At 40.4% G+C, this 13,611-nt stretch overlaps 2 protein-coding genes across 3 annotated transcripts; one reads left to right on the plus strand and one right to left on the minus strand.

The window, feature by feature from the left end:
- Nucleotides 1-1,083: 1,083 nt before the first annotated feature.
- Nucleotides 1,084-6,354, minus strand: brat1 (BRCA1-associated ATM activator 1). 2 transcript variants are annotated; one of them, XM_036542074.1, is made up of 14 exons: nt 6,026-6,354; nt 5,525-5,656; nt 5,170-5,321; nt 4,929-5,076; nt 3,949-4,360; nt 3,660-3,779; nt 3,452-3,543; nt 3,226-3,344; nt 2,826-3,009; nt 2,653-2,726; nt 2,458-2,524; nt 2,246-2,344; nt 1,946-2,115; nt 1,084-1,847 (listed from the first exon to the last, which is right to left on the minus strand). In XM_036542074.1, exons 2-14 carry the CDS (start codon nt 5,643-5,645, stop codon nt 1,146-1,148), a joined length of 2,460 nt encoding a protein of 819 aa, XP_036397967.1. In that variant the 5' UTR covers nt 5,646-5,656; nt 6,026-6,354; the 3' UTR covers nt 1,084-1,145. The 2 variants fall into 2 exon arrangements, with proteins under 2 accessions (XP_036397967.1, XP_036397977.1); XM_036542084.1 differs by having other exon boundaries at nt 6,310-6,334.
- A 251-nt stretch (nt 6,355-6,605) lies between these two features.
- Nucleotides 6,606-13,611, plus strand: LOC118781180 (eukaryotic translation initiation factor 3 subunit B-like). Its single transcript, XM_036534101.1, has 18 exons — nt 6,606-6,820; nt 7,762-7,954; nt 8,085-8,204; nt 8,531-8,588; nt 8,926-9,054; nt 9,258-9,415; nt 9,599-9,730; nt 10,254-10,320; nt 10,472-10,518; nt 10,602-10,812; nt 10,949-11,021; nt 11,127-11,249; nt 11,533-11,611; nt 11,753-11,891; nt 12,012-12,137; nt 12,289-12,366; nt 12,478-12,586; nt 13,501-13,611. The coding sequence occupies exons 1-18, from the start codon at nt 6,721-6,723 to the stop codon at nt 13,602-13,604; spliced, it is 2,046 nt and encodes a 681-aa protein (XP_036389994.1). The 5' UTR covers nt 6,606-6,720; the 3' UTR covers nt 13,605-13,611.

Here is a 13,611-nt window from a genome sequence, read left to right on the forward strand (position 1 = left end):
TTTAAGTGTAGATACCTTTATCAGCTACAATCTAAGTAAATAAAAATAGTTTATAAAGTTTTAAAAAGTGTCTAAATCAGACTTGCACTATGTATCGTGCAGTGTATCACTGAGCAATGCTGTACAATTCATCGATGATTGTAAGGCCATCCCAATGGTGAGTTGATGCTTCTTCTCAGTTACTAAAATAAATGGCACTGATATCTTTTTTCTCTACTATTGTAATTTTGTCTCATTGTCAATTATATGAGGTGAGATGAGATTACATGTATATTTGTTTGAATAATGTTGTCAATTCACATGTCCTTCAAAAGCCAACTGGATAAACACTATGAGAACCAATGAAGACCAGGTTCATCATTCTGGCTTAAGCACAGAGTAAGGTGAGTTGAGCCAGAAACTCAAGGGTGGAATCTCTGATTCAAGTTTTGATTGAATCAAATCTTTGATTTCTGATTCAATTTAACTGTATGTACATATACAGGGCTGAGATATTGTGAGTCACAGCTGGTATTTACTGTTGTAATTCTTACAGAGAAATAAGTATATATAGTTTGTGTTTTAATGTTGTATTATTGAGGTCACACTCTTTATGTCCTATCCTCCATGAATATAAGAATATTCACAACTGTAAATGTTTTTAAGGTCTGGAAGACAGCAACACTATTGTTCAATGCAAGATTAAAGCCTACACATTAATTAATTTACCATCAGTTATTTAAAGGGACATTACCTCTGTACTATGTATGACACTTCATGTAATGCATGATTTGTTTTGTGATTTTTGAAGACCCTATGAATCTACTCGATTTTTTAGCTGGATTTTAAAAATGTTTTTGTTAAGTTGACAATGCTGTGTGGTAAACCGAACAAAATATATTCAAGATTATTACCTTACACTGTTACTCCACCTTGTTTATTTTAGTCCTCTGAGGTGTTGCAGATACCTTGTGACCAACATCAAGTGAGACAACATAATCATGAAGACATATTAAGATTAATTTGAAAACTACATAATACTTCTAATACTTCTAAGGTCTACGGCCTTTTGAAATGCTGTTATTGGAAAGCCGGTACAAAATAATTACGTACAATGAACAATGAACAATGTGATGCTGTATTGACACTGTATATTGTATTGAAACTTAGTAGCAGTCCACGATATTGTCTTCTGATACGTGGGACGCAGCGAGAATGTCCTCCATGAGGGAGCGGGGACTGTTCTCCAGATGATCACTGCTCTGCCCTAAGGTGCACTGCATGTTCTCCAGATCTAACACTGACAGCACCTCGACAAAGCCCATCGGTTTCTGCCAATCTGTACCAGCCACATGCTTTTCAAGGTGCTTCTTCAATGCATCTTCAACCCATGTCTGTCCCTGCAGGTCACAGACCACAGTGCTGTCCGCCAGGCCAGAGTTTCTAGCAGTCAGTCTTTTCAGGGACAGGAGAAGAGAGCAGGCCTTCTGCGCTACTGGTCTATCACAATCAAACAACCCCTTAAAGAGAACGCCAAAGATTTTGAGGTCCTGCAGCTTGCGCAGGGATTCTGTGAGGTTTGTCCCACTGAGGCGTGCAGCAGGAACTACAGCATACGGACATGTGGACTGACCAGACTGTGCCAGGGTCTGATCTATCAGGATCTGTGCCAGCTCCAGTGTATGCACCTTCACTTCCCAGTCCAAGTCTTCAGAGCCCAGTTCTAACACAGTGCTCAGAGGTATTTCTAAGTCCCCTGCAGGAATTGGACATGCCAGCCACATGGTCAAGACCCTGACCACTGCTCTTCTAGCAAACACCTCAGTGTCCTGAGCCAAAACATCCATAAAATGCATCACCAGGTCCTCCTGGAAAAAATACAAAAAATATGACTTAAGGTTTAGGGTGTGAAATTATAAATAATGGTATTTGACAGATATTTGAAAGATCCTGAAATGACAGTCACCTGCACAACATGGCCAGATCTGGGGACATTATCTTTACTGGGAAGGCGGGCAGTCTGTCCCAGTGCAAGGATGACACTTGCACGCACGTAGCTCTCAGGGTCCTTCAGCAAGGTCATCAAGAGGTCAAGGACCCCACTGCTTAAAAGGGTCTCACAGTAGCTGGGGGTCTCTACATTACATAAATTAGGCATAGAAAACAAACCAAAAATCACCAAGACCGATCTCCATGGAAGTCATATGTCATTCAGAAGCCAACCAACGAAACAGTATGATGAACAGGTGAATCATTGTGGCTTTACCTCGAAAGTGTGAGGTGAGCTGAGTGAGAAACTCAAGGGAGGAATCCCTGACTTCCCACCGCACATCACAAAGCCGCTTCTTCAGTACGGGGAAGAGATCTGCGTACGATCAAGATCAATGTCACTGCAGATTCATATTCAACAGCCTTTCATTCTGGCGAGAGAAGTAAAGCATTAAATGGACAAACATTTTTATTGATTAGAGAACAAACCTTGCGGAAGTGCCCCCAAACCCTTACATAACCACTTCAAAATCACTTGGAAGGCTTTCTGGAGGACCTGAAATAAGAGTGACAGACTGATTCCGACAACAACATCAACAAATAAATCAAAATCGGATGTCAAAATGAAAAAAAAAGTCAAAAATCAAATTTCGAACCTAAAGAGCAAATGTGATTAAAACTTACAGTTGCGTCAGAGTCAGGACTGTCCAGATACTGCAGAATAAGAGTGAAAACCTCGCTCATGTACACAATGCTGTCTAAAAGGGGAAAAGAGCAATATAACCAGCTTATTCAACCAGTTCATCTTTTCATTTGCTTGAAATTGTGACTGTTCTGGAAACATGGCAGTGACATACCTTGGAATTGACTAAGACTTGCTAGAGTATCCAGTGCACACTTCTGAACTCTGGAGCAGCCAATCAGATTCCTGAGGACACTGTTGCTTGGTGAGGAGGAAAACGACATTCCCACACACACCTTCAACACTATGATTACTGACTGGATCAATGATTGCACTGGAATGTCCATGGGAAGGGAATCCTGGGGAAAGAAGACATAGAATTCATCATACATAAACCAATACACTTTGCTATTCTGCACACAGTATCACTATAGCTACGTACTTATTGATACATAAGAGGCTATAGAGGTGGCAAAATGTAATCTGTTGTATTATATATGAAATACATACAATGTCAAAGTTTTACAACTGACTGTGTTAATACAATTAGAAATAATAATACCATTTTTTCATACCATGCCTGCCAGCTCTTCTGTGCTGGACAATGAAAGACAAAGGAGCGAGAGACAAGATGTCTTCTGGGATAGCTGCTCCTCGAGGGCAGAATGCTGGCAGCCATTCTCTTCGGCCATATCTGTTTAGAGAGACTGAATGTAATGCACATATGCAGGAAATGAACTGGCACTTGGCAATTGTGCACTACAACATGAATAAATCATTTATTCTTGTCAAAGAAATTACCTGAACACAACCGCTGCTGATCAGTTGAAGCTGTCACAAACTGTAGGGGTTGGAGAATGACCCCAATAGCCCTCCTCTTTAAACTTTGTGGGCTGAGGAACAATAAATGGTGAGTCTATGACATGTGCACATGAAAAATAAATATACAGTAGGATAAAACTCATTAGTCTAAGACTGATCCATTGAATGCAAGATACTCTGTATTTACCAATATTCCAGATGGATTATCCCCATGGCGAATGGAATTGCCTGTGTTGGTTTTAGAGTGTAAAGCATAGTTTCCATCAATGGCACAATGTTCGAGTCAGTCTTACTGAATAAAGGAGTCCTGAAAAGCAATTTCACAACTGTCATTCACTCTGTACCAATATGAAGGAGATCCTTACCAAACAGTGATGATCGTAATTTTGACGAAGAATCTACACCATATTTTATGAGAATAATAAAGACATGCAATGGGAGGTGGTGATGGTTAAGGACAGTAATTACTACTACACCTTGCAGCAGCTTGCAAAACTTCCATAAACAGCTTTGTCAAAGAGCTCTGGCCATTTCCCAACAGCACTTCAATGGCCCCTTCGGTTCTCTGCCACAGCATCTCCCTGACATGTGGCTGACAGTGGCCTAAACTCAGGGCCACAAGCTTCAGGGACTGATCCGTCTGGAAGGGGACCCCTGACATCAGTGAGTCCTCCAAATGCCTCATGATCTCCATAATCCCATCAGTCCATTCTGGACACTGTCGTCCAATCCCGTCTTTGTGCACCCCGCTCAGCTCCGTCTTGTTACCCTTTGGGCACATGGCTGTTACCTCACCAAAGTTTAAAATGTGGGCTAAAAGCTTGTTTGCTGCTGAAGCCACAAAGAGACTTTTGTCTGTTTGTAAATTCAGGGTCACTTTAGTCAGCCCTGTGGAAACACAAACACAGATCCACATGGTGGAACCAGCAGGGAGCAATTTTTATGGATGTTACACACAACATATTATTGTTGCCGTATTGTCCTATGTCAGGAGTTTTGCCCAAGTTCAACAGTATCTGGATCTTGCTTTGGCACAGAATTCTGGACGGACCCCATGGAGCATCATGCGCTGACTGGCCTGGTGTCACCTCTCCTGCATTCCATTTGCAATGCTATCATCTCATCGGTCTTGTCATAATGCTGTTACACAACAATATAAAAGGACTGTCTTGTGATGAGCTTTTAATCTGGATTCTTATCTCTGTTCAGCGTTAAGGTGATGTGAGGCCACACAGAGCAAAGATGGCATGAACTTTTACACTGAAAGGCACAAAACTCCACAAAATACACCTCAATCCAATGTCACTTGAGTTATTTTGCACAAGGAATTAAAGGGGGTGGTAAATGTTGGCATTGCACAAGAAACAGAGGGACCTGAATAATGTTGCATTGATCTGTTTATGCCGTCCATGAATTAAGAAATACAGTACTTTCAAACTGAAATTTCCATACGCACCATTTTTAAACAGAAAAAGCATAGCCTTCTGATGCTTTATCATGTTTTCCAACCCATGAATCCATCCACTGCGCACTGTGGCATCTTCCCAGAGACTTGACTCACTCCACCCCTTGTATTCAAAGGCATCTTCCAGAACATTCTGTTGCTGAAATTGAGAATGGTCCACACTCTTGATTCTGCTCATTAAATAAGAAGAACCAAATCCCAAAGAAACACTGTAACCCACAGGCTGACCTACCTGTAAGACCTCAAAGCCAACTTCTGTGGAAGCTAACAATCCACAAAGCTTGAGAGCGAAGGAAATAATGCTGGGATCTGCTGTCCTGGATTTACATGTATTGGATACGAATCCAACCAGACAGGAGTTAACCTCCTGTAATGATTCAGTTTCTGGAAAATATTCAGATATATCAAATTAATAAGAGCCAGGCTTCTCCCACTGACATAAACTTTGAGAGTTGGTAGAATTCAACTGAATGTAGAGAATTTCTCGTAGAGCTAGCCTGCTCACTTTATCTCAACACAACACAGTACTGGAGTACAGAAAGGAGCTGTTTCGCTTCAGTTGCAAAGAACCTCAATATCATTCTTACCTGTTAATTTTGTAAACCAGTCAAGAAGTTTTTCTAAGCACGTGTCATCTGACAGAGTGTATTTCGGGTTAGCTAGAAGCGCGCACACAAGAGGCAGCAATTCTGCACATTCACCGTCCATTTCACTCACATCTGAGAAAGGAAGGACCAGATGAAATATTTTAACGGCACGATCAAGCAGAAAATCAATTGTGGTAGCAGCTTACGATGACAAATATAATTTGTTAACGTTAATTGATATTTAGCAAAGTAGATATGTTCCGTCTTATCTCGGGACAAGCCCGTTAGATAACCCAACAAATACACTTTGGACATATTATTTGAATATATTCCGAGTGACACTGCTCGCGAACCAGAGTCGTCTGATTGAGAGGAGCGACCACCTGCCTGGTTAACTTCACCCAAGATACCAGATCATAGTTAGCTATATTATTGCCCTATGCAGTCAGTTCTGAGCTTGCTAGAATATCTTACTAGCACCAAGGTGTGAGAGCATATTACCTCTGGAGATCTCCGTTTTGAGTGCTATCCTGCAAGCTAACTAGTAACCGTTGTTAGCTAGCTAGGTAAACATATACGAGGAAACAACTGGTTAGCTAGCTAAGTTAAAAGTTCAATCTGCAGACATCAGAACCACCTAATGAGATGAACAATGGAATTTAAATTTGGGGCACACCTGTCTTCAAACAATTTCCTGCACTGTACGTTAAAAGAATACATGAACATAGCTAAACGCATCTGATAGTATACATAATCTGCTAGCTAAGGTAAATATATTTTCTCACTTTATTGAGGAACACGGAAGAAAATAATTGAGCTTTTCGCATGGTAACGTGTGCGTCCATTTTTGGAACAAACCAAGATATGGATAGGGATATCTGTAATCAAGTAGAACTGATGACATTTCATACTTGACTGTTTATGTATACATGGACCGCTATGTATTTTTTTTGTACATGTATATACATCGGTAGTGTATCATATTATTGGTGGATGAGTATACACATTAAAAAATGTCCACAATTTTATTTTACCTAACCCATTAGAAAAGGTATGGTCCTTTTTTTCTACTGCTCAGTGGTTGGCGCCGGGTGAATACCACATGGCTTACTGAGTAAAATCTCCGGCTTATAGACACAGAGCATTGATCATATTCATTTTCAATACATAACTGCTTCTTTAGGATAACATATTAAATGCAGGATACGGAGGACATGGCGGCTGAAGCCGAGTTTGAAGAAGAAGAGCCTTCTTTCAGTGATCCGGAGGATTTCGTGGATGACATCGATGACGAGGGTAGGCAAACTGAGGAAAACTCCCGGCTGCGCGGCCCTCACTCACTGTACTGTTTCTAGTCAAATCCAGCTAGCTATGAGAAGTTGCAAGACCTCGATGCATTTTCTTTTTCATTATTTCTGTCTAACTTGTTGACGGTTATATTGTCATTCACCCTCATGAACGGCTAGTTAATCATTCATTCTGCATTCGTTTATTGTGACCGAATGGATCACAAGCGGCTACCGAGCGTCTGGCCTAGCTCAGTCAACGAGGGGGAGATGCCTGCCTTAACCAATGTTAACTTAGCTAATTTAGACTATGCTGTCAACCCACACAACAGCACAGTGGATCGAAAGAAAATGTTTACCAGCTAGTTATGCAAACTAAGTTCGTTCTTGCCCACTCTAACCAACTGGTAACTAGCTACTTCAAACTAGTTCAATATTAGCCAGGTAGCCAGCAAGCTAGCTGTGATCTCAGTCATGCTGGATATGCCAGAGAATTGAAATTACAGATAGCTGGACACGAACTATATCTGTTTTATCCAGAATAAGCGTTTTCCGTTGACACTTAGCTATCTGATGTTGGCTAACGTGCAGCATCTTGAAGATTGCCCTGTGTTAGCAAGGTGTAAATTAGCTAGAGAGGAGGTAATACCTTTACCATTATGTTATGTTAACTAGCAAGTCAGCTCACCAGAGAATGGGTTATTACTGTCTTTTAGCTACTGTCAAGCTAACGAGGCAGTTAAAAATGGAAAATAAAAAACACTGATATACCAGTCTAACTAGCTAGTCACATTGATGTAATTCTGGGCTTTCGATGGACGGCTGTCTGTATGTAACGTTAGGTTACTTGCTTGCGAGATAGAACTGTTACGGGCAGGCCTGGCATCTCTGTAGCTGGCTGACAATAATGTTACTTTTGATTCTCATTGTGTCAACTATTTGTCTTTTCAGAGCTTTTGGAGGATATCTTGAGGGAGAGGCCACAGGAAGCTGATGGCATTGACTCTGTGGTGGTGGTGGACAATGTCCCCCAGGTTGGACCCGAACGCCAGGAGAAACTGAAAAATGTGATCCATAAGATTTTCTCCAAGTTTGGTAAAATTACCAATGAATTCTACCCTGAAGCTGAAGGCAAGACCAAAGGGTTTGTATGATTGCTGTCATCGTACACATACTTTTTTTTATTGAGTACAGTGTTTGAGAATACTGTTGTTAGGTCTCTAGCTGTATCTGTAAATTATGTGCAGTTGAGTTTGTTTTATTTTGATTGTTAGGTATATTTTTCTGGAGTATGCCTCACCTAATCAGGCACTTGAAGCTGTGAAAAATGCTGACGGTTATAAGCTGGACAAGCAACACACCTTCCGGGTGAATGTCTTCACTGACTTTGATAAGTAAGTTGTCCTCAGATATTTGTTTTTGCATGCCCAGTATTGTTTAAATTTTCCGTTGAGGGTGTATTTGAGTATTATAATAGACACATAAGTTGTATAAATGCTTGACATAATTTCTGTGGTATTGCAGGTTGATTTTGTTTTCCTATTGATTGACAGAGAGTAACTCACTGCTTTAAACATGCTGAAAAGTAGCATTATGTTCTGCAGATCTATAGCAATTCATATATTATTTGGAGATTAAAATGATGTCATGGCATATTCATGGAAACAGCAAGTGATGTACACAGAGTATGAATATAATTTAGATGCCTTTGTTTTTAAAGGTACATGAATATTAGCGATGAGTGGGAACCACCTGAGAAGCAGCCATTCAAAGACTTTGTGAGTATGCGTCCAGGCATTCTCTTTAGATTGTAGTGGACTTCATCATTTGAGGATTTTGGTTATGCACTGTTGACTGTAGAGGGCAGTGTAAGACTGTTGTGAAATGCCATGTCTGCAAAGTTCTGCATTTCCTGCTGCACTAGGCCTGTCTGTCCTAAATATTTTAGCAGCTTTACTTAATCGAACATATACGTAACATGCATATGCAACATAAAGCTGTGCATTATGTTAAAAATGAGTCATTGTGCCTTTATAATTTGCTAATAAAGTATGGCGAGTATTTCAGTATTGTAAGCGCACCCCCTCTTATAAGTGGTGTTCTCTCGATCAACAGGGAAATCTGCGACACTGGATGGAGGACCCTGACTGTCGGGATCAGTACAGTGTGATTTATGAATCTGGGGAAAGAACCGGCATATTTTCCAACGATGTCAAGGAACCAATCACAGTTGAGGAGAGAGCTGTGAGTATTCTGTGAAATAATTTTCCCTGTGTCCTTGATTGTATAAGTGCAGGAAAGATAGGCCATACAATGTGTTGTGATTTACTGCTTCTGTGCTCAAGTGTCAGGATGTGCGGTTGTATGGTAAGGAGAGTTACTGCCTCACTTCATGACTGAGCTGTCCCACATTGGATAACGTCTTTGATCTTTTTTTTTCTGTGTAGCGGTGGACAGAGACATATGTGCGCTGGTCCCCTAAAGGGACCTACTTGGCCACATTTCATCAGCGGGGTATTGCTTTGTGGGGTGGAGAGAAATTCAAACAGATCCAAAGGTTCAGTCACCAGGGGGTCCAACTCATTGACTTCTCACCCTGTGAAAGGTACTTAGAAAAGTCTTTCCCCTTATATGAAAGAATATTAAGCCACAAGACCACCACTAGTCATTAATTACTGGAAAAATGACCTTGTAAATTTCTTAAGAGTGCATTGTAAAAGTTTTAATTTACCATATTTAGGGGGGTTCTGTAGCAAGCATTCATGTCATATGTGTTTTTGATTTATAGATACATGGTCACATTCAGCCCTCTAATGGACACGAAAGATGATCCTCAGGCCATTATAATCTGGGATGTCCTGACAGGGCAGAAGAAGAGAGGCTTCCACTGTGAGAGTTCTGCTCATTGGCCGATCTTCAAGTGAGTATTTGTGTATTAGGACTAAATGGCTGTGCCAGTGGTGACAGCTGCATCAAGAAATGAATGTGCTGCAGACATTAATGTTGGGTTGAGACACAGAGGCCCACATTTGCCAAATGCCCACATTTTGTTTGACTAGAATTAAATCGTAATCAGTTGCATGCAAATTATAGTTGAAATGTTATGCAAATTGATATGCAAATTGAGAGTTCGATTTTCTTGCAGAAGGTAGGCTGTGTCTGTGGAATTCTGTGATTAGCAGCAAAAGGCACAAAGACTATGTAGACATATATATAAATGAATAACCTTGACTTGGTTCCATCTTGAGATTGATGTGTTTGGCACATAGCTGTTGGTGTACATCTATCTTAGTAAGACATTGGTGAAGAAAATTGTAGTTCCCAAAATGTGCCTGTGTGAAAAAATTGTCTTTGTTCAGGTGACACATTGCCTTCAAAACAAATAATCATTTAAAATTTCAGTGTGTACTGACTGTGTTAATCCTTTGTTTTTCTTATTTCAGGTGGAGTCATGATGGAAAATTCTTTGCCAGAATGACTCAAGACACACTCAGTATCTATGAAACACCGGTAAGATCCTTGTAAAATAAATCCGTTATAAGGTCACAATTGATCAGTGATACTCAGTAATTGAAATGAAGTTTTTTTTCTTTTCAGCATTGTTTAAATTCTGCCTTTAAATGTAGTGTATTTGATGCACAGATACTCTTTTTCCTTGCAGTCAATGGGACTCTTGGACAAGAAGAGTTTGAAAATCAATGGGATAAAGTAAGTCGTTTTTGGCTACATATTAACTGCGTAAACTCTTTCAGGTGTGTGAGCATGTTGAAATTGTGAAATGTCTATTGCAGGGATTTCTCCTGGTCCCCAGGCGACAACATCATTGCGTTCTGGGTACCGGAGGATAAAGACATTCCAGCAAGGGTGACGCTCATGCAGCTTCCATCCAGACATGAGATCAGAGTTCGCAACCTGTTCAATGTCGTGGACTGTAAGCTTCACTGGCAGAAGCAAGGGGATTACCTCTGTGTGAAGGTTGACAGGACTCCCAAAGGCACACAGGTATGCGGCCTGCTGCTCTCCTTTCAGACACACGACACAGCATGCTGTTTTTAGTTCCATGGCCTGCTTTTAGTCGTGTGTTGTTTGCAGATTGTTTTGACGTGCTCTTACCTTAAATTGTCTGTTGGTTTTCTAGGGAGTTGTGACCAACTTTGAAATCTTCAGGATGAGGGAAAAGCAGGTTCCGGTAGATGTGGTGGAAATGAAAGGTGAGTAAACGGTAAAGACTGGCCCCTCCGTTGGGGATATTCAACTCTGCAGTCACTTGCCAGTTAAGGTGGACACATTTCTCATGCCATTTCCAACCGTGACAGAGAGCATCATTGCCTTTGCCTGGGAGCCAAATGGGAGCAAGTTTGCTGTGCTGCACGGGGAATCTCCGAGGATAAATGCTTCGTTTTACCACGTGAAGAACAACGGCAAAATTGAATTGATAAGTAGGTGTTTAAATTGTTCTGTATTATGGGTGATATTGCAAATATGGCTGTGCACTATTTTGTGAACAATTTGGTGTAAAGATCAAGGCTTCATTGTGGCGTAAAGAGTAGACACCGATCTTGTATTATTTAAATAATTTGCTTGCTGATTATCTATTTAAAGAAAAGTACAGCGACAAGATGTAATGCTCCAATTAATGAGTGATATGTCAGGCAGATGGTGAGTTCTTCTCTGTTCTTTTACTGTACTAACCCTAATAGAACCTTCATTGTACTCTTCTAGAAATGTTTGACAAACAGCAAGCAAACAGCATTTTCTGGAGTCCACAAGGGCAGTTCCTGGTGTTGGCTGGATTAAGGAGGTGTGTACATTGGTTGTGTGTTGCTGACTTGCATGATTATTGATGGAGCCATAAATCTGTATATCATTGCTCCTAAGCAGACTTTTAACCATGCATGGCATGTCTTAGTTTTATTCGTTTTCTTTTTTTTCCTTCGTGCAGCATGAATGGCGCTCTGGCATTTGTCGACACATCAGACTGTACGATGATGAACATTGCAGAGCATTACATGGCATCAGATGTTGAATGGGACCCAACAGGCCGCTATGTGGTCACCTCTGTCTCCTGGTGGAGCCACAAGGCAAGGGTCCCTTTTTCCTCACCTCAGTTACAAGAATGGCAGATACCGATGAAGTGTAAAAGTCTGCAGTATGAACAAGTATTATCTTACTACTTTGCTTCCTGTCTCTTAAACTGTCAGGTGGACAACGCATTTTGGCTTTGGACATTCCAAGGACGCCTTCTGCAGAAGAACAACAAGGATCGGTTCTGCCAGCTACTGTGGAGACCACGCCCACCCACTCTTCTCAGCCAGGACCAGATCAAGGTGGCCAATTTCATAATGAATTTCACAATGAAAACTTGTGCGTCTAACTTCACCACCATTCGTGTCATCATCAGAATCAGAATCTCTGCCCTAGTGTTCTCTTTTCTCAGCGTTTTTTTTTTTTTTTTCCTTTTTTCTATTTATTTGACAGCTTATCAAGAAGGATCTGAAGAAGTACTCAAAGATCTTTGAGCAGAAGGATCGGCTGAGTCAGTCCAAGGCATCCAAGGTAAGATCTCTTGGAATATGTTACGGCTTTTCTGTTACACTGAGTTATTTATGCTTTCAGTGCAGTTCCAAGATGACTGCTATTCACTTGTGACTGTCACCCCTTTGACAGGAATTGGTTGACAAGAGACGTGCTATGATGGAAGAATATCGTAGATACCGTGAGAGCGCGATGCAGATGTATCAGGAGCAGAGAAGTCTGCGTCTGGAACTCAGGGGAGGTATGGATGACCAGCTTCTGTTGTTAAAAAAGTACTGCTCTTATTCTAAGCAGCAGCTTGATTGGGTTATTGTAGACATGTTTTCACGAGGCTATTTAACTGGAGCAATTCCAACAAAGCAATGTCGAATGTCTTTGCATAGTAAGTGTCACATAAATCAATGTGAGTATAAAATCATTTTTTTAGATAACATAGAACTTTAATAAATGTCCCTTTGCTTATGTATCAGCTGCAAATTTATAAACTTGATCTAATAGCAATCTCCTAATCTCAGCAAACATTATGAAGCTTGTTCATAGTTTCTGATGTTCAAAGAGTAACTGGACTATCCATGTGACCTACCCCTTTGACTTGCTAACAGGCAGACATATATGACCCATTTCAAAGTTATACTTTTAAATGATCTTATTAAAGATTTTTTTTTTTTAAATGACAGGATGATAACAATGAGTCAGTTCTGTTACTGATACGTTAGTTACACTTAAGCACAAATGTGTTAAAAGACAAGTTCCATTTGTAAAAACACCAATTGTCAAAATCACCATAATTACAATGTAGGTGTACATAATTTTGCAGCAAACAGCTGTAAATTTAACAGTATGAGCACTGAAAATGAGTCACCCTCCTATAATTAAATCAGCACTTCAACAGTATGCATCTGTGTTTGTGTCCTTTACCAAAATAACACCAACAACTGTAAAGCTGTAAATACAACAGAGCTGTCAAAAGCATGGATGAATATGCAAATAATAGAAAAACATTGCAGGTGGAAAACCTGTAGTAGGTCCTGTTTGAAACAGAATCATAACACTATAATTAGAAAGGATCATTGCTTGCCACTGGTGCTTTCCAGCAATTTTACATTTTAAGCAGTATTTAAGGTCTTACCACTTGCTTTCATTTGAACTTCTTAGGTGTAGACACAGATGAACTTGACAGCAATGTTGATGATTGGGAGGAGGAGACCATTGAATTTTTCATCAATGAAGAAATTATTCCACTTGGCGATCTGGAATAATCCCAAT

This window comes from Megalops cyprinoides, chromosome 1, assembly GCF_013368585.1.
Source record: "Megalops cyprinoides isolate fMegCyp1 chromosome 1, fMegCyp1.pri, whole genome shotgun sequence".
NCBI lineage: Eukaryota > Metazoa > Chordata > Actinopteri > Elopiformes > Megalopidae > Megalops > Megalops cyprinoides.